Below are 22,789 nucleotides of genomic sequence, written 5' to 3' on the forward strand. Positions count from 1 at the left end.
AGAAATGAACACTAGTTTTGTACCTAATAGCTGTATTTGTATGTGATTTTAACTAAACCCGCCTACTTAAAATAATTCACTGCTTTTGCACACCACCCCTGCCTGAGTCTCACAATCAGTTACCCTACAGCAGTTGTCCATTTTAAAAGGTATCAAAGGCTCACATTACATATTTAAATCAACATGATCAACATGTACCTTTAAGAAAAAAATTAACACTAGAAAGGATTATATCATCTCCATGGGCAAAAAAAAGACTCGGGTAACTACTGTTTTTTACCTGTTTATTATTCATATAGCCAAGATGTTGAACTGAAATTGATTAAGGAATATACATACTTTTTATAACAGCAAATAAATTGATAGAAATAAACCTACCATAAGGTGACAGTTGATCGAAGGTTATGTAATATTTAACTCAAATGCCATAACTCAAAGAGTAATCTATCTTATGTATACATTTGCTACATTTACAGATTCTGCATGACTATGTCGTAAATGTTTTCAGAATGTGTGATGTTTGCTACATATGAAGAGGAATTAAGATACATTCTGCAAAGTGAAAACTACAGAACAAAGAGTGAATGTTATGGGAAAAGAAAGAGTGATCCAATGATTTAGAAAAGGCCAAGATCAAAGTCAGAATTCCAGCAGTATTTTTAATTAAAGGTCTGTCAATTACATCTAGAACAACAATGCTCTAAAATCAAAGGTAGGACTAAATAGTCAAAGAAAATTAATCTATAGCAGTTTATTTATAAAATATTACCAGCCAAGGTTAGCAATTTTGCTGGAAAAAATAACTGTACGAAACTTTATCCATTTAGCTGTACATGTACAGTATATTGTATCAACACTTTGAATCTTTATATAAATAAAAATGTCAGCTTTGAATCTGCAGGATCAACACAAAAGCACAGATCGGAAAAACTATCATATGTTAACATGCAGATTTTTAAATGTAACAACAATGTTCAGGAAATCACAAATATAAAAATACCCAAGTGCACTGTTATATAAAGAAGACTGTGTGAGTAATTTCATTTTACTTAATGCAATATTGAAAAATACAAAATTAAACATTTTTAATAGAATATTTAGATTCACACTCTAGGTGGTACTTTAGCTAAAAGTCTTGTGGCCTCAAAGGTGAATATTACCTAGCCTACAAAACATCTCTAAATACAGTATCTGCTATCAAATACTCACTCTTTGTTACAGAAAGCAAAGCTGGAAGAAACTGAATGGAAAAAGACTGAACAGAACCTATCATATTTCTAGTGCTATTTTATGTATGGCTACTAAACAATATGCAGTACTACTGCAAATGCTGTTTCAATAATGCTGAAAATAATTAGCAGTTTTAAACAAACACTGTAGTATAAACAGAATATCAACACAGAGCCACAGGATGTCCTTTCAGGCCTTATTTGAACATGTTTGAAAGCCAGGAAATGAAGAGAGTAAATTCAAATTTCACATCGAAACAAAGTATGAGCAATTGCTTAAATGTGAGGGCTAACTGGCCAAATATAAGATATTTAGATATACTTCCTAAATATAATGTACTTTAAACCAGTCAGTTCTAATTTACATAAGTAAAACATTTGCAGTTATCATGAATGAATTACAACAGATCCCCGCCCAGGGCTGTATACAGGATAAAATGTACTCTGATCATTCAAACAGAATATGTGTTCATATTCAACAGATAATGTACAGTATATCAACTTTCAAAAGATGTATCAAGCCTATATTTTATATGTTGAGTATATGTCGGGGATATGATGAATTGTAAAGACCAGAAAGTCTATCCTTATGTTTGGAAATGTTAAGATTACAAGTAACACCCTCATATGCAAATGAAATGATTACAAACTCTTGATACAAATTTTAAGAGTTCACATACACCTACAGTATCAATATAAAGCTAAATACCTTTAATTAATTAAATCCCTTACACTTATAAAGCACTCTTCTGCATATTCCACTTAAAGCGCTTTACAGATGAGGACTCTCCTCCCTCCACCACCACCAATGTGTAGCCCCACCTGGATGATGCGACGACAGCCATAGTGCGCCAGAAAGCTCACCACACATCAGCTATCAGTGGGGAGGAGAACAGACTGATGAAGCCAATTCATAGATGGGGATTATCAGGAGGCAATGGTTGGTAAAGGCCAATGGGAAATTTGGCCAGGATGCCGGAGTAACACCCCAGCTCTTTTCAAGAAACGCTCTGCGATTTTTAATGACCACATTGAGTCAGGACCTCGGTTTTATGTCTCATCTGAAGGAATTCACCTCTTTACAGTATAACGTCCCTGTCACAATTCAGGACCCACACAGAACGCAGGGAGAGCAACCCCTACTGGCTTCTCTAAGTTTTGAGTTGCAGGGTGATATGGCTGCTGGCTTTATTGACTTGTCAGAATCTCCAAATTAATTTATATAATTTGAGTATTTAAAAAAAAAATCTACATTCTGGAGAGCATTTCTAAACAATTCATAAATGTACAGTAAGTGGGTGCCTGTCAATTCAGAGGCAAACAGACTTTCTCTTTCTGAAAGAATCAAACACTGACTTGAAAAAAATGTAAACAAAGCATGGAAATATTAAACAAAATATTTACCTTTCAAATGTGAAAACTATATTATTATATACTTATGGGAAAAAAGAAACACAACATTTTATGGAATCAGAATACTATAGTTATAGCTTATGTACTATCACAAAAAGTTGTCAATTTGTTTTAAGCCCTCTGACCAGCAATACAGCTTGTGCAGTGAGGCATTGCAATTTCCAACAACATGAAAGCTTGTTAGGTGCACTTTTACCCAATGAGTTCCAGGCGGAACAATGCCTGATCAGGTCACCTTTAAAAAGGCCTTAATTCAAAGCTTAGGTCCCTGCAAGAAGAAGGCCACACTTCAGTTTTCTGTGCATTCCATAATGCCTCAAATGTCACCAGAAGCAAGGGAGAGGACCATTGGCATGCAGCAGGCAGGCATGTCATGTGCCAGCATTGCCAGACACTATGGAGTAAGCCACTCCACTGTGTCCTGCCTGCAGAGAAGGTTTCCGCAGACCAGCAGGACAAATTACCGCCCAAGATCCGGTCGCCCTCGAGTGACCACACCAAAGCAGGACCAACACATCAAACAGGTCCATCTGAGAGATTGTTTCAGATCTGCCACCCCTACTGCTGCTGAAACTGCCGGCAGAAACAATGCCCGCATCAGTCACATGACAGTGAGGCTCCATGTTGCTGGCATTAGAGCAAGGTGACCTGTCAGAGGCCCTCTGCTCACGCCTCCTAGATGTCACACCCGACTGGCTTGGGCCAGACAGAGGCTGCGATGGACTCGTCAGCAGTGGCATCAGGTCCTCTTCACGGATGAGTCACTCTTCAGCCTGTTCCACGCAGACCCGAGGGCCAGGGTGCGGAGGAGGAGGTGTTGCGTTTCTTTTTTCCATCAGTGTGATAAAAAATACACCCCTTCTAGATTTGATGGTTTAACATTTAAACATATCTGACTTTCACCTCACTAAGTCCTAACAGATAAAACTAACCTCATTTGACAATTTACACACAAAAAGGGTATTTTGTAATTATTTTTTTTAAATCAGCCAGCATATGACATATAACGTGAATATATTTCTGTAATGGATAAACAAGATAAGATATCTGTAAATAGATTCCAAGAAAACAGAAACTAAATTATGTAAATTGTACACTTTGCTTAACACCACTGCAAGAAAAGAAAACCATGAAATGGACATTGCGGTTTTCTAAGAAAATTCGCTTTATTTGTTTCTGCTTTTACCGCTTTCTTATTTAATGTTTAAGCTAGGCATTCTTTTCTGAGTACTGTGTATCTGCTACACATATCTGATTCACTTCCTTTAAAATTTTACTTCCTAATATTAGTGTTGTTGTGGAGGTGGAGGATGTAGGTGTACGTCACTACAGTAGAAAACCATAATGAAAGTTAACATCTAACATTTGTAAAGATTTTTGACATTGAATAAGAATGTAAAGGAAAAATGTGACATCAGGTTTAAATTGAGACAAATTAACTATTTTCTTTTAATTATGTTTTGGTTTAGCATGACACCAAATGTCTTTTTTTATTAATTATTCATGTTTTTGATTGTGCTGTAAAAAGTCCTGACCAGAAAATCTTATTTAAGGATAAATTGCCAGATTTATTTGGGATTAAAGGAAGGCTAAATATGCTGTATCTATTCAGGAAAGAAAATATATCAAGATATGAATCCAGTGAAACATGAGAAAATAATCATATTTTAGTCTTCTGCCTAGTCTACAATCATATAATCAGCAATTACATAATTTTCAAATCTCAACTATTGTCTTTGAAAACCCATTACTTAAACTGCCTTTTCTTAAATGTTCTTTTAAAAGGTGTGTTCCAGCAGGAAGCATTAATATAAAGTCTATAAAAATGCAACTGAGCTAAGATTTAGTTCGAGGACAGTTATAGTAAAATCAAACAAGCTCCTGTCACTATTAGGAACTGGTTTCCTAAAATGGGAAGGAGAAGATTTTATTTCAAAGTCAGTATATTCAGAAACCATTTGTTCCTTTACCAATGACTGCTTCTGAGAATAACGTAGATTCCAGATCAATTTAAAAGCAGTGGATCTCATTTTGCTGTTGTAAAGGTTTTTTTTTTTAGACACTTCCTTTTTAATCTCTCTTGCTGTACAAACCACATTAACAGAGCAGAGTATTCAGAAGTGTATAAATTAATAAAGATACATAATCACTTCAAACTGTTAGTAGAGCCACTTGACAGGCTGCCACTGACCAGACTGTAACAGAGGCTCATTTTCTTATCTAATAGAAGGTCAGCTCTGAGGAGGCTTCATGAGAGACTATTACCTTATTCTTATTTTAAAACCAATGTATAAATCAGATCAATTTTTTAAATATAACTTAGCAAACTTACCATACTAATACCCTTTCCTTTGAGTGCAAAATTCAGGAAGCCCTGCGAAAAGGCAAAGAACTCCAAGAACTTCTTGGATGAAATTCAGTGCTTAACTAGATCTGACATGTGCTTGTCGTATATCGGTGTTTGGTAAAGATAATAAGTACAGTACTACATATTACTTGCAGGTTAGGGAAATTAACAAGAAAAGATAATATGTATTAGTTAGAAATAGCTGATGCCTAATCTAAAATAGTGGGACCCATGAATACAAAGTTTGAGATGGTATAAAGATCATTTAACTATAGGATTCATGAAAACTATTTACCCTCCTTGTCTGTTCTTCTCATTTACCTAAATGACCTCGAAATGGATGTTTAACTGTTACATTCACAGTTATAGCACTCACTACGCAGGATTACCAGTGCTACCCAAAAGTGGTATATGCTGTAAATTATCTCCGAGTGCATAATTGAGATTTTTTGCAATATACTTTACCTAGTTCATTCATTAAGGCTCTCGCTTTCGAAACAAATGGTCCAACTTCACTGGGATGCATTTTTGCCCTCTCCTTTAAGTCAGCACCTACACAAGAAAGAAAGTAGGACTAGGTGAGAAGAAACTTGAATTCCTATACCTTGCACAGTAAAACAACAGAATATTCCTTTCTATACAATGCTTTACTACAGTATATTTATTTAAAAATGCATTATGTACAGTAGATTTTAACAGCTATGCTTTTATGATGAACAAATCCTTATATTTTAAATCCTTAAAATGTCTTAAATGCCACTAGACCTTTACTTTTAACTTTTTATTCATAGTTTTGAAAGGATTTTTCTTCACAAGACCTGTTCCATTCCTACCATAATACTGTTTCAGATTTCTCTCCATCACATTACCCTCGCGTTCTTTGTCTATATACAATTACTGCGATCAGGCAAACCACACCTTCTGAGACGGCATTTTTTAACAAACACACTTTAACAAAGCACTGAAAAAATCTATTACATGTACTGGCCTGTGCTATTCATTTCTGCATCCTCTAAAGGCTGGCCTCCTAGCTTTAAAAACCTACCCTCTCCAGCTCATCTAAAACTGCAACCTTGTCTTCTGTTCTCTCTGGCTCACTTCTCCCACATAGCTCCTTGACATAAGACTTTGTTTCTATGTATACTATTTCTGTATCAATGTCAAGATTTTTGTTTTCAACTCACTCTCTGTCCATCACTCTGCACCCTCCTATCTTCAGACACTTGTCTATTCTCATGCTTCTTCTTGTCCATTCAGGTCACCCACTACTAGCTGCCTCATGTTTACCCTCATCTATCATCACTATTCTTACATTTATAAAGCACCTCTGTGGTAGAAACAGCTATTTCTACCACAGAAGACAGATGCGGACATCCAATCTGTTCCATCCCTGACCACCTATTGCACTCATCTTTCCAAAACCTCTTTCTAGACTGCACCAGTGATTCCTACGCTGCCTACCCTGATACATTAAAATTACTGCGGTGCTTGGTACTCACTACAGAAACATTTACATGGTGTTCTGTGAAATTTTAAGATAATATTATGACCATGCTTTTTTTATTGCAATGTCATGAATAAAGCATAAAGCATTAAGCATCTACTTAATTCTCAAGTACTAATTTCAAGAAATCTATACCTGTTGTACAGATGCAGCCACTCAGAACGCATATCAGTTCTTATTACCATGTTTGCAGTATTGGGGCACAGTATGACCAAAGACGATTGCTAGGTGGCACTTGTGGTGCCTTAGATGTTAATAAAACAATTGCTTCATTTAATGTTTCTCTACTGTCTCTATATCCACTTATGTAACTTAAGAAAACTTTTGGTAGCTGAAAATAAAAACAGTATAAGTATAACGTCTCTGAAAGTAATAGACTACATTAAATTATTAATTTAAATCTATTATACCTAATGTACATACAGCAGCTGGTAGTGGTAGCATAAAATAAAATAAAAACATATACAACAGTATTCCACCTCCCTTACTGTGATTATTTTGGAAATATTTTGACGTGCTCATTCTAAATTTAAGTTTAAGAGCTATAATATTTTAACATTTTCAGTGAATACTTGCTGTTGTTATTGTTGCAAATAAGTCGTAGTACTTTTTTAAATCCTCTAAATAGGGAATATTCATCTTATTAATAATTATTAAAAAACATTAATCATAGAATCATGTAACTAAACGAAAATTTTCTTAGCTAAAAATAAAAATCACTGAAGTTTAATAAGGTCTCTGAACATCATTAACAATATTAATTTAAGAATAACAACGAACAATAATACATGTATAGTGGTGTAGTGGTTTGATGGGTTTACTGAGACAATTATTAATTGTAGCAGTAATCACGAGGTTGTTCGTTGGGGCTTTTAGAAAATCAATCGTCAGAACAACTAACAACGCACACACACGGGTTCAATACACGAGATACATTTATTAATATAAACTGTGCACCAAACATATACTAGTCTGCCTGGATACGACCGGCAGACCTTACGGTGAGGGTTATCAATATACAAGGTATATAATCTCGAAGAGATGCAAACACAAAGAGATACACAACAGAGAATATATGTCAATATATATCGTTCGGTTACCAAATCGCTAATCAGTGTTATTACCCACTGTTACTCTAAACTCGGAAGTAAATACATTACTCATGAATTAAATTGATAACAACTTGTGTTGAGGTACAATTGAATTCTCGAGACGCAATGTAGAACATGGGGTTTACTTATCCACTGTGTTTGGATTTGGAATTTCCCGGCACGAACACCAAACCAGCTGACAGGCTCTGTTGCAGCCTCTGTTCCAGCGGTTGTCCAATGGGCGTTGTCCCGGCGTCCTCTGGCTATCGGCCAACCAGTCGAGGTGCAGCTCGGAGTAGGACGGGCGGAGGAATCTAACTGCGGCGCGCAGGGCAGTCGTTGCTCCGAGGGGATCTACCAGCAGTCCGGCTGGCTAGTAGAAAGTCTCTATGCACAGAGTGTGACCGCGAGTCCTCACAAGTCACTCTTTTGCCTGGGAAGAAGCTGGTTCGTTCCCGGTCCAGCGCTGCTTCTGAATAAGCTATTCAGGTTGTCGACGGGGGTCCAACTGTAGGCTGCCGTTGATCAAGCGGAGCATTCACGTTGGTAGAATTCTGAGTACGTACGGGATCCTCGGCCTCGCGCTTAGAACAAAGTCCAAGTCCCTTTGCAGACAACAGCAGTTGTCACGTGATTGTCTCTGAGGATGCGCGAAAATGGCCAAGGAGAGCTCAGAACTGAGCTTGCGCTCCCTTTTTGATCAAGACCCAGATGTGTGCTGATTGGTTGAGAGTTTGGCGGGCATTGGAGACCCACGTGGTATTACCACGCCCTGCCAGTCCCTGATTGGTTGGTCAAGGTGAGATATAAGTCACTTACTCTTGACACTTAGGAATGCAGTCCAGATGTCCATTCGGCACTCCCTAGACTGATAGGCGCCAATGGATGACCATCGCCAGCAGCCATATCACCCTGCAACTCACAACTGGCAACCCACTGAAGCTAAGCAGGTGTGAGCCTGGTCAGTACCTGGATGGGAGACCTCCTGGGAAAAACTAAGGTTGCTGCTGGAAGAGGTGTTAGTGGGGCCAGCAGGGGGTGCTCACCCTGTGGTCCACGTGGGTCCTAATGCCCCAGTATAGTGATGGGGACACTATACTGTAAACAGGTGCCGTCCTTCGGATGAGACGTAAAACCGAGGTCCTGACTCTCTGTGGTCATTAAAAATCCCAGGGCATTTCTCGAAAAGAGTAGGGGTGTAACCCCGGCGTCCTGGCCAAATTTCCCATTGGCCTTAACCAATCATGGCCTCCTAATAATCCCCATCTATGAATTGGCTTCATTACTCTCTGCTCTCCTCCCCACTAATAGCTGATGTGTGGTGAGCGTTCTGGCGCACTATGGCTGCCGTCGCATCATCCAGGTGGATGCTGCACATTGGTGGTGGTGGAGGGGAGACCCCATTACCTGTAAAGCGCTTTGAGTGGAGTGTCCAGAAAAGCGCTATATAAGTGTAAGCAATTATTATTATTATTATTGATCATGATAGCCAGGCTTAGCTAATTGCATCCCCGTCTGGGAGCTTGTTTCTTATCAAAAGAAAACATCTTAAATCAGCCTGCATGAATTCTTTCTCTGTGGCTGCACCACAGAGATGGAGGGTGAGATGGGGCCTCCTTTAGGAGCATACCAACGCTTAATTCTGTCTTATTAACAAGCATTGCCGCTACAGTGGCATCTAAAAATAAAAAATAAGGTAGGTATTATTCCACCTTCTTCATAAACATTTTCTGCACAAATATCTGTAACTCAATCACTTGCATCACACCAATCGTCATTGCATTAGTGGCTCAGAGGTAGGATTCTACGGTATCACTCGAGAGGGACCTGGGTTCAATTCCAGCCAAAACCCAAGCAACCTTTTTAATAAACTGCCACTTGGGCATAGTAAAGACTTCCTATCACAACAAAATAACATGCAAACTTTTTTTTCCCCACATTTCTGATACTTTTATGTATCACAGTATGTCAAATATTAAAATAATATTAATAATTAAGTAATAATATGAACACACCTCCAGACCACCAATGTGGGTTTTTATTTTCACACTCTGCTCTACATCTTCAATATGGATTCCCAACAGTCACTGCTGCAGCTTTAGGTAAGTAACTAATTCCTGTGAACACCATAGGACGACATCCTGGACGCACCTACGTCTCCTGGTTACTAATGCACCTTACCTAAAAGCAAGTTATGGAGTGCAGCAAATTCATTCAAATGACTAAAAGTTTTGTTTTAAATACAAAGAATTTAAAGTTACTACATCTAACATGGTTTGTATTATTTCATATATCACAGTCTGTGAAATATTTACTTTACATTCATGATCTCTTAACCCCATAGTAGTACTGGGGACCTATCCCATATTACACTGAGGAAGTGAGAGAGTAACGTAAGCCCACTCTCCCTGGACAGAGTAAGAAAGCAATTTGGAGGCATTAATTATTCAGACACCTAAGTGGTGCTGGATACAGAGAGGCCATTCCATTTGGTTTAACCCCACGTGGTCTCGAACGACCATGGAACTTTAAACCAATGAACGACCGTAGTTACTCCAGATAAAAAAGGCAGCACAGGGCCCAGAAGGGGCTCCTCCAGGACATTTTCAGACTCATCTCGGACAATCACGTAACGGCCAGTGTGTCCCAGTGCCAGGACTTTACTTTGTTCCAAGAGTCGAGAACAGAGGTTGCCAGCGCATAACCAAAGGATGCCCGAGGTTACCCCAGCAGCAAGCCTCGTGAACCCACCACGAACACTCACCTGATCAATGAGTGAACTACGGTCGGAACTGTGGACAGCTGAATCTCAGGATTCAGGACTAGCGCTGAATCGGGAAGGAACACGTTTTCTTCCCGTCTAAAGAGTGTGACTTGCTTGGATCCACAGTCACTTTTCATGTGCACAAACTCTGCTAGTTCAGCAAACACTAACTAGCCAGTCTTCAGAGAGCCCACTGCTAGCACGCCGCAGCAGAAATCTCTCCCTCCTTCTCCCACACCTCCAGCCGAACCAGAACTGCCTGGCACCAGGCCAGAGGATGCCAATTGGACATAGCAACAGCCTGCCACTGTTTCTTTGTTTCCGTCGGAGATATGAATCCACACAGATTGGATGAGTATTCAACATTCTGCATTACAGCTCCAGAATTAAATTGTTACCTCAACCTGATTTGATATCAATTTAATTCCTATGAGTGATGTACTTGCCTTTGAGTATCTAGTGTAGAAGATGTAATCCTAGTTCATTTTCAAAACTGTCTAAATGAATGGCATACTGAATGTATGTCCCTCTTGGTTTGTAACTCTTTGTGATTGAATATATACCTTTTGTATTCTGCTAACCCTCACTATAAGATCTGTTATGTTTATATGCACATTTTATGTATTAATAAATGTATTGTCGTGTATTAGTATCCGTGTGTGTGTGTTGCTGAGTTATCCCCTACAATTAATAATTGTCCCAGTAAAGGCACAAAACCCCTACACTATGAACTACAAAAAACATTACTTCTGAAGCCACAAGGAAAAAAATATGAAAAACAAAACCAAAATGTTTCAAATTAGGTCAAGTTTAACTCTCTTGTAACAATCATGTTGTTTCCAAAATATTAAGCTTCTTAATTTATGAAGTATTCTCTGTCACATTCAAATATTTCTTAAAATTGTGGGGCTGGTGATATATGCAATTTAAAGATCAAACAGTGGCATCTAATTATAATATGTCATTCAAAATATAGTAATACATTTAATAATAATGAGTGATGCCACATCCTGAAAAATAAGACATTATCTCGGGAACTAAATGTGATGGGAGTCATTGTTTATGCTGTGTGTAGTGCAGGGGATGTGCAGGGGGGGAACTTTATGGAGCTGCTCTTGAGTTTAATCCCCGGGGTGTAATCGGTGTGGAGCTTGCATGTTCTCTCCATGTTCACATGGCTTTCCTCCCACAATCAGCGATGCTGTCCTGTCAAGGGTGAATCCTGGCTTGCACCCATTTTTTGTCACCGGTTTGTACTGGATAAAGTGGTTAGAAAATGGATGGACTGTTGAATTTATGTAAAAACACTCCAATTAAAATGCAACATGGGAGATATTGGCTTCAAAATTTGATTACTTATACCTACAAATATTTTCAAATATTACTGAAGTCTGTATATGTCATATGGTAATGTTTGTTTTACAAGTTGTTTTACAGATTTGTTATTAAAACTACTTAAAAGTTTTTTAAACTACTTAAAGTTAATATATAGCGTATTTTTAAATGTGTGGCTCGACAGAAGGGTTGAAACTTTAAACATTCAAGGATTCAATGAGAAACGGATCCGAATTACCTTTATTTTTAAAAAATCAACACTGCTACGAATGACGGCAGCTGGTCAAAATCTTTAAGAAAATATAATTAGCTAAAACACCAATTATGGTGGTTTTTGGGGAGAGTTCTATTTTATTGTTCACACAAACGCACGTTTTAAAACATCAACCACATTAATAAATTAGGAAACAAAGGCTACAATTCCCGATGTCTCACACACGGGAATCACATAAAATCATATCCACAGATATTGTATGCAATGAACTGCTGTATGATCAGCATACTGTATAAATATACTGTATATACAGTAAATACAGTATAATAGTGTATAAATACTGTATATACAGTAAATACAGTATAGTTTTAAAGACACTAAAGTACAGTATCAAAATCTAAAGCAAAATTGTTTCCTTATTACTTGTTGCTGAAATTAGCATTAAAAAAAAAGATTTTAATGCCAATGTAAATGTGAAAAAAGCACATCGTGTTCACAACTATTTTTTATATAGCCAGCTGAGTAATTTTGTTTTGCAGACAGCCCTACTATTTTTTAATATTAATTTAATATTTAATGTACTGTAATATAGAGTATACAATTAATAAAGTAATAAAGTAAACAGTATGCAAATTAAATTCTATAATTGGAAAAAGATTGTCCATATGGGGCTGTGCACTGTTTTGAAAACAGGCGTTATCAGGTGTCTTCGCAAATGCTTCCATATGTCACGTTAAGCATTCGCAGTGCCTCCTGGTGGTTTAACAAGTAATGGAGTTCTGCAACAAGAATATTCTAAAAAAGCAAGGTGCAATATGGTATGTGGAATGTATTGTGCTGCATTATTCAACGTTCATTCTGAATGGCTGGATCTAAGTAATCTACATTCCAAACCTAAAATCTCAATCTAAGTAGCCTTTTAAAAAGAAAAAATATTCCTTATACATGTACAGTTAGCTTGTGTACAAACCAGACTCTTTCTTATCACAAGGAATAAACAAGATCTCAAAACACAATCTTTTCTGTCTTACTTTAATTAGATACTGCTACATTCAGTAACAAGTTTCAGTACTAATGTTTTTGTTCTGCTTGTTAACACATGCTTGTTAACTGCAAATTAACACCAGGGTATAGGCTTTTATGCAAATTGGTTATTTTGAATTAATTTTCAAGACCTGATTCATTTTAAAGATGAGTCACTGAATACCACAAAGAATATACTGTATAGTATCAGTTGCCCATCTGTTCTTTTAAATTAAATTAATATATGTACTTTACACGAGGTCTATTTTTTTCAGTTTAACAACTCTTTTGTTTCTTTAAGAAAACAGCACAGTTACACAGTTATCTGAAATACATTTAAAACAGCATGGTGGTTGTTTTCTTTCTTTCATGCAACTGTATTCCACTAACTACTTTTAATAATATTTTTCAAGATACACTGTTTAACATACTGCTGCACTAGCAAGCAATATAATTTTTTTGTCTGCCACTTTTCAGTATATTTACAGGATTAACACATTTTCCAACACATGAACAGCACTACAGCAAAGATTACATTTCTGAACTGTAAATATTTTGAAACCATAATCCTGTTTTTTTACTCTATGAAAGCAGAATAATTTCCAGAAGAAACATATAAGCTCAATAGACCAAATTTAGCAATTTTTAATTTGCATAGATAAAATGCAAATATTCTGTTTGCCCTTGAGGGTAGAAAAGACTACATTTTTTTCACTGCATTGCTTAACTAAACACCTTTTCAATTCAATTCAATTCAACTTTATTGTCATTAAACTTACACAGGTGCATAGTATAATGAAAAGTGTTTCTCATTAGTCACTCAGGTGCAGTATATAAATAGGACAGAAGATAAGACAATAGACAGTTACACAATAGCAATAACAGTAACATGTAATAACATAACATAAATAACATGTAATCAAGTAATCAAAACTGTGCACAATTCCGCAAACAGAGAAAATATAACAGGACAAAAGCCTTTTGTTCATTTGCTGTTTTATTTGCGGTAAGGATAATGACCTGTTGTTACTGATTCTAGGCTTCTCTACCACTTCACTTAAAAAAATGCAATAATGCATTGAACTGTTAACACTACAGATCTCAATGAGATTCTAGGACCAAACTTCCTTATTTGGAGTTTGAACTTTTTTGACAGCTTTCACTCTCATCTCATCTACCACTCCTGCCTTTTGAACCAAATCCACAACACATTTTTCTGTATATGAGCCAATCAAACTTTTTATCCCAATTGCAAAAATACAACCGGACACCAAATTAGTCACAAAAACTTTACAATTTTCATTTCATGTCCTAGTATTTCACGTCTTTTTACTGAAATCCCTCAGACGAATCAGGAGCAGAGTCAGTTTGGCCTGATACAACAAATAATTCACTCAATCACTTACTGTACATGTATAAGAATGTTCTCCTTAGTAATCATTAGCAAAAAAAATTGTATTTATGTATGTGGGCTCAGAACTACTGCATTTGTCCATTATTTTTTTATGCAACTCAGGTACATATTGGAAACTGCCCCTCCAACTCATAAAACCTTGATTTCTGTAAAATGCACTCCACAAAACCCAACCACATAGTCATATCTTTCTTCACAGAACTTTAGAACAGTCCTCTGCAATGAAACTTTAATGATCTTACTGTAAAGACAAAGTAATTGATATTTCAAAGGTTCTAGTCCTTAGTATTAACCATTGATCGCACCTGTTTTTAATAGTTACGTTCCCATAGTAAAGATTCATGTGTGAATCAAGAGGTTTAATGACAAAAATATCCTTGTTTTCACCATGAATCATCTTTCCTGTTAAACACATCGCAAGGTGTAGATAACTGAACAAAGAAACTAAGGAAACGAGTCATCAACAAGGTGATCACTAACCTACACGGTATAATGCTTCTCTTGTTTGTCTTATGGTGTTTCAAACACTTTTCCAGAGGTTCCTACCTGGCCTCATCCATACTTTCCAGATTATTAAGCAGTCCTGGTGATACATACAGTGCCTTCCAATGATGTCTTATTTTGTTGCTTTCCAGATGACGTATATACATTTTTAAAGTGTTAAATTTGAACATCCATGTTTTATTAAAAATAGTCACTTTTTAGATTGAAAAGAAGATAAATGTCAGCAAATGTAAAAAAAAATGCATACATTTGTAACTCAATGAAAAGGAACATCATTGAAAGGGAGTGAATATTCTTGCAAGGCAGTCTAAAAACAGGAAGTTTGTTTTTACTTTACTAAGACTTTAGCTAAATATGGCTATGAATAAATTAGACACTAAGTGTTCTTGCTAAATAACTACTGTTCCTAACAAAACCCAGACGTTTCATCAACAATTCAAAGCATCAGGGTAGTTATTTTTTAACACCATTAAATGCTTCCTGTTAATGTATTTTTTATAATTTTTTACAGATCTATTTAAAATACTTGCTATGTGACAGTAATGAGTTGTGCTGTATAAGAAATGCTTGAATTTTAATTTTAACACTTTTAAAAACACCAAAGTCATATCTGAAGTATGGAAAACAGAAGAAAATATAAAAGCATGCAGCTGTGCTGTCCCTTTCAGGAAACACTGACAAGGGTGATACCTCTGTTGTAGCAGAAGTAGATTCTTTTTTTACAATATGTTTCAAAAACTAACGTCACACTTCAGTACGCATCATTGTGTAGGGACTTTCAAACCAACTAAAACCCTACATAAATCTTTTAAGAGAAATGTATCTAATGTTTCATTTAGTCTGAAGCCTGATGACAAAATTCTGATAAATTAGCTTTGTCATCACTACTAAATTCCTTTCGGATTCTTTGATTTTTAGCTTGACGTACAGTATATGACTGCACGCACTTAATACTTTCAATATTAGACATTCTGATTACTCTATAACATAAAAAAGAGTTATCTCATTTCGTTATTTTAGCTATAGTAGAAAAACACCACCAAGAGGAAATGTAACAACAGAATATGTTTTATTGTTAGAATTTTAAAAACCACACTCAAGACTTTTGTATTATTTTACTAATATTCAAATATCATGAAAGTCTAACTACACAGTTTATACTGTATTCAAATATGCCACTAATTACTTTACCTTTTTACCAGATTCCTAAATTCCTAAAAGTTTTCAGATTCCAAGAGATTCCTAAACAGAAAATGCAACAAAAGTTGCATTAACTCGTTCTGCTACCATTTACCCCATCACACTAAGTGTAAAGTAATGCACAAGGACTTTAAAAAAGGTTCAAGAACACTTGCAAACTAAGCAAACCAGACTTGCCAAGTAATCGCTAAATAAAATTTTGAATACTGTAGCTCCAGAGGAAATGAAAAACACTGCCACATTCCTTTTCATACTGAGACTTTCTTAGAAATCTGTGTGTCAAAAAAGAAGTGAAAATAACCACAATGAGTTTAAGTGAAACACTTTAACCTTTACTGTGTAATAAAGTCCCTACTAATACAGCACATAAAGCTATTCCAAAGTATGGATCCTTATAATAATTTCTAATAATAAAAAATATATATATAGTTGATTACTTATTTAAATCTATTTTGTTTAAAACAAAACTACAATTTGTTAAATATCATATATACATAATATACTCAATATATTAATGAATAGATTAAAACTGAAAACTATCAACAAACTATTTCACCAAGGAAGTCACCAAGGTACAGTCAATCATTTATAAAGTTTTGCAAATCTCTTAATACATATTTGCACATCCCTGATACAACTATTCAAAATCACAAATACTCACATTGTGAAGCTAAATTAGATCACAGACCTTAAAAACCACTGCCTCATGAATAAGCTTCAGCATTCAAGGAAAACAAGCTCCCATAACAAGCTCGAGAAATTATTTAATTCTAATTGGATGAGAATTCATATAGCTCAAAGACTCATCTCATTCAAGTTCCACACCCAGAGGTTTAGTTTGTTTTTAACACTTTAACTAATATAAATGAACAAAAAGATAAGAGCAAGGTTTTTACAATTATTTAGTTCTTCTAATTAAACCGAATTCCAAATCCTTTTAGTGTTAATTTTTAGATTCAATACACAACATACAAGAGGAAGTGTCCCAAGCCAAAAGGCAAAGTAAACCAGAGACCCAATTTCCAAATTCTTTCTTACGCTAAAATACTTCCAGGGAAACAGGAAAAACTGAACTACAGAATAAGTCACACCATTTACAACTGGAAAATACTTCCACAATGCACAGAATCACATGTCACAAAACAGATTTACTTAAAACTGTTGCACCTAAACCTAACAGGTTTTCACTCAGGGAACAAAGATTGTCTTCAAATGTTTCTCCTTCCTTAGGACAGTAACCTAAATTAACATTAAAAATTTTAGGAAATCTGTAAAATAGGAGTAGTATATTCTAGTACATTTTCTTTTGAACTGGGACACTCTTTTTATTGACACTGAAAATTACGACTGAAGGGATTTGGAACTTATGGACTTTGACTGTGAACCATTGTGTAGGTGTGTGTTTTGAATTATTTTTTTTGCTGCTTTGTCCATAAGCAACCCTGCGCTATTCACCACTGCAGGTTTTGGACACTACTATAAGTGAAAACACCAGCAAGCAAAATGTGTGAGATGTTACGTTATTTACCCATTTGAGTGGTTTATTTATTGCAGATATTTAGCAATACAAGGTTTTAATAATATTTCTATGGCTTTGTTACATTTAATCTCTTTGCGTGGAGATAGACTGTTATATGGGACCTTTAAATCATGAAAAGATGCAGAAAACAAGTTATAAATCAGACAGGATCATCCACAAATAAATGTTGTGGCACACCCCACACGTCACTGGCCTGAGCACATAATATTAGAAAAAAATTTTAATCAGAGTTTGCCTTGAATAGCACAGTGATATTATCCTGGCAGGAATTAATGGAACGCCAAGCTCTTGCTCAGTTGTTTGTGAATTTTTGGATGATATCTTTTTTTTTCTTAACATCTTTCAAATATGAAAACTCTCACAACAAGCAATTCCCATGTGAACAGTCTCATGAGTGTGGCTTCTGTCTGACAGTATACACTGAAATTGCAACATGACACGGGTGCTCTCTAAAATTAATCAGGAAACAATATTTAAATTGTCTGTTTTTTTATGTTACTTTGCCAAAATTTTGCAGCATGACTGAACAAGCACCACTGAGACATGGCACACAGGCTGAGAAACGCTGCTCTAGATGAGAAACTGCATAATGGAACAAGGCCAGATTGGTCCAATGAACTAATGTCCATGAATCTACCATACATATGTACCAATATAACCAAAAAGAATCGAGATGGTCATTTTCTCATCACCTACACAAATAATGATATACCATTACACATCAGAAAACAAATGGCAAAGCATGGAGTACAAGCACCCAAATTCAACAGTGGTGAATAAAATCAAGGATAAAAAGTTGTGTGGGAAAATCATTTATAAGAATCAGAGCCAAGCGATTCTCACGTAACCGTAAAGGGACTCCTAACATGGTGGGTACAATCCTGAGATTCCTCATGCAAAATAAAGTTTTTTTGTGTTTAGGAGAAATACAAAAAGTCAAAGTGAGATGTGGCAAATTTGTTTTTTATAGGGAAATTATAATGAAAACCTAAGGTAGCAAAAAAAATAAAAACCAATGTAAAGTCACTTAATAATGTGTTGAGCCACTACATGCAGCCATTATGACCTGTATGCAATGCGCAATACAGTGTACCATGTGAAAAATTAAAATTCTGCAGGAGGGAAGCAGCATCATTCTTCCATGAGAAACTCTACCAAATTCCACCTGATTGAAGAAAATGGAAAACACTGTCTCAGCCTTCATTCGAGGATATCCCATAAAGTCTCAGATAGATTCAGATCTGGTGATCTCATGCTCGTTAAACCAACCGGGCTACTGTCATCCTAAAAGACATCCCCTCCAGGCAGAAAAGATATGCTGCAACATTGGGTGAAGGTGATCACTCGGTACCATTAAGTAGCGATTAGCACTGACCTGGTCTTCCAACAGAAAGAGTACACACAAACCATTCCAGGCAAATGCACCACACAACATTATGGAACTCCCAGCCTGGGCAGTAGAGTTCTTTAGGTTGGCAACACACATCAAGGACATAATGAATGACTATTAGTCTAACCGTATCAAAAATACTCACTACTACCTGTGCTCTTGGCACCACTGGACCACAATCTCTCAAAGATGCACTGCTGGTGTGATGACAGATTTATGCACAGCAACCCAACTACGGTATCCTGAATTGTCAGATATCAGTGGACCATTTTTGATGAAACTGCCTGCTCGTGGCCCAGGATGAAATTAGCAGCCCTCTGATCTACAGTTACCCTGTTTTGCCTTGCACTTTGATACATGGATGTTTTGATCCTGTAGTATGCACTTTCGCCCATGTTTGCTCTCTGCAGAATACCATGGGAATACCCATATAAATTACTTTGTTTTTCCAAGCAGACATCACCTGAGACACCATTACTCATGAAACATTAGGGAGTAAAAGTTGGTCACTGAAGGGCTTGCCAAAAATTCCCTAACAATCATTATTCTTTCAAAGTCACCAAAGTCTCCTCTTACAACCGTGCTAGCCAGATTATAGGCAACTAGGATTGTCCACCATTTTCTATACATGACCCTATGCTGGGATGTTATTTAGTTTAATTAACAAATGAACCACACCTCTGTGGAAGTCCTTTGAACATGCGTGGCATCCCTCATTTATCCACATGCTTCCACTTTTTTGTCCACTACTTGTAGGGGTAATGCCCCAACCAGGATACAGAAAGTACTACAACTGCAGGCCATTGTGTCTTTACATATTGAAACACCCTCACATTGTACATGAAATGAAAAACATTTTAAGGATGCACTGAAGACCATAATTTTATAAGATGTGACCATAAACCTATTTTAAATGAATGGTTTATAATTTTCTTATTCACTGAATTTCAGTTTGTATCCAACTGCTTCTGTGGAAAGACTCAGCACTGAATTGAATTACATTTGTTTTAAATGTTTCACTATTGTCATAATATTTCTAATGTACTTCAGGATTCATCATGATATCTAAACCTTGGAATGAGCCTGGAAATGTAATCTCTCAGTTAGATGCATTTCAGTCTTTTTTTAGATTACACTGACCTTTCTAGCCTCTAGTGAAGACAAAACACCCCACCCTCTAATAGTGAAATTACAAAACTGAGGGATCTTGAAGGAGGAACATGAAAAACACCAAAGCCAAACTATTTTTTAAAACCCCATGCTTGAAAAACATTACTCATGTTTCCTGTAAAAACATATGGCAAAAAATCATCTAATATTGTGATCTGCTATTCCAAATTATACTAAGCATATAAAGAAACTGAAACCTTTATTTCTATATCGTTTTAAAAATAAAGTATAACGATGTTTGTAACTGATTAAATGCTTTTGATGTTTCTTTTATTAATGAATACACTTGAGAGGCTGTTTCACACTTACTAGATCACCTCACACTATGACTTTCACAGCAGACCCCCTGTTGATCAACACTTTTGATAATGTTACTCAACATAATCAATTTACCCATGTTGTGTCTGTTTAACAAAATGTCATCACTCCTACAAAAGGGATTTTGTCATCATCCATGAACTTTAAATTTGTTGCAATTGTAAATTACACATTTCTGTTGATTCCCAGTGCATTGTATACCTGAAAATTTCAACATACTGAATATAAACTGAAAAAGTACTATTAATTTTGGGGCTTTAGATAGTGAACAATATCTAGCCTAATATTATTTACATTATGAACAAATTATTAATATCCTTGTCTGAATATTAAATAAGATAAATATTGATCAAATATAAAAAGCACCAATATAATGTGAATAATGTATTGATATTAAAGAAACTACTGATTATTTTGTATCTTTCCCAGAATGTGTCCAGAAAACTCATTGGGTTATTCATTCTCCATTGCTTTACATAAGAATAAAACTGACCTGAAACAATGAAAATACAAACTGTCACTTTAGTTACAAAGAGACAAGTGCAAATTTCCAGTCTGCAGGACATACTTAATAAACAAAATCTGCACTTTAAACAAAACATCTCAATTCTGTCACATCCTGCCTGATTTCTTGGATCTGTCTTTAGTCAGAGATTAAAAATCTCTACCTCTGTAAATTTTATCAAAAGCAAAATGATATGCTGGGGGTTCAATCAAGATATGTCCTGTTATAGCAGAACTACTAACATATCCAATCTCTGATATAAGATTCACATCCTGTATTAACAACGTGATCAGTTCATAAATCAGTCATATTCATTTTTCTGTCACTGTAAGAATTTTTACTTCAAATTAAGAAAGGAAGCTTTTCTCTTGTGCCATTTAAAATTAATTCAACAAAACAATAACTTGTACTTATAAGGGTTTATTAACGATAGCTAATCAGATTTGACAAAATTACTTGTGTGTTCCATAATACGAAATAAAATGACTTAATATTACAAATTAAATACTATATTAAAAACAGATTTTATACATGGATAGAGGAAATCGTAAATGACAGACAGTGATCTTTAACACCCCCTTAACCATGTTAACCCCCTTATCCTTAACATGAAGTGTTACTATGCCAGTGTTAAAGGTTATCAGAAGCAAAGGCCAGTCTAACCAAGCACACCTGGCTATCTCTCTGTTAAACACTGTAAAGAAATGGAAGCAAAAGTATCATCAGCAAACAGGTCAGATGGAAATGCATCTGCCATCCAGCAGGTTCATGCAGACCTGTGTCAGCCCACAAGTCCCACACATGAAGAAAACCCCTTGACAAAAGAGTACTGTACGTGATCCTGTGGAAAATACTTCTGAGTTATCACCTTGCAATACATGAGACAAAAACAGAGGAATGTAGTAGGAATGCTTATACAGACACATTGCATTGAGAGAAATCTAAGAAAAAAAAACTTTGCTGCCCTCGCAGGATTTCCAAAATAATGCATCAGCGTGGTGCACTGTGTTGTAGGAGGTGGGTCCCATCATTCAGATGGCAGGTTCAACAGGGAGCAGAGCAACTCTTCTCCTCGAGTACCATGTTTCTGCTTTTTTTTATAATGCCAACCAATTATTAAAAGAAGTTATAAGAATAAGATGTTACATCAGCTGTTTTCCAGGTCTTAATCAGGTCCTAATTTATAACTGTAGGAAGTCAGGAATTCAGGGATTGCCTGATCTTGCATTAAACCAAAATTCAGATTACTTTGTCATATCCCATGGCACTGTGTGATTTAGGGTCTTACCCTGTCCTCAAGCCTAAATTCTTCTCTGTGCTCCCAACAATACGGCCTATGACACACCTAGGCCTTATCCACAAGATCAGGAAATACATCTTTAAAATGTAAAGTTGTGGAGCAAAAATCTTCCAAAAAGCCATGAGCCTAACTGCTGTGAAGAATGTTATCATCTGAACGTTCTGACCCACCATGAAATCTTAACACTTACTGTAGATTTGCAAGACAGATAGACGAATGAATTTCAAGTGCTCCGTTTTGAATTAAACTTTTTGAATATAACTAAACCAAGTTGTAAAAAAAAACTTTGAACAACCACATGGCTGTTTAAAAATGAGTGTACAAAAAAAAAAAATGTAATGCTTCAGGTATTTAAGGTTTATTTACTAGGCTCAATATTAAAAAAAAAACTCACAAATGTTATAAAGAAATAGGAATTAATATGTACTGTAGACATTTTGCTCTTAAAATTTTGTTTATGCTTTTTTATTCATTTGAACATTTTGGCACATTTAACATGTTATGCTGAAAAAGTATTTCTTTATGCAA

At 35.9% G+C, this 22,789-nt stretch overlaps 1 protein-coding gene across 1 annotated transcript in view; it reads right to left on the bottom strand.

The window, feature by feature from the left end:
* auh (AU RNA binding methylglutaconyl-CoA hydratase) overlaps nucleotides 1-22,789 on the bottom strand; it is an 83,439-nt gene that overhangs the window by 57,722 nt on the left and 2,928 nt on the right. Inside the window, exon 4 of the mRNA XM_088629812.1 lies at nucleotides 5,455-5,541. Within this exon, the coding sequence (XP_088485938.1) occupies nucleotides 5,455-5,541 (87 nt within the window). The remainder of the gene's footprint in view (nucleotides 1-5,454; nucleotides 5,542-22,789) is intronic.

Source organism: Lepisosteus platostomus, chromosome 4 (genome assembly GCF_059453375.1).
Source record: "Lepisosteus platostomus isolate fLepPlt1 chromosome 4, fLepPlt1.hap1, whole genome shotgun sequence".
In the NCBI taxonomy this organism is placed as follows: domain Eukaryota; kingdom Metazoa; phylum Chordata; class Actinopteri; order Semionotiformes; family Lepisosteidae; genus Lepisosteus; species Lepisosteus platostomus.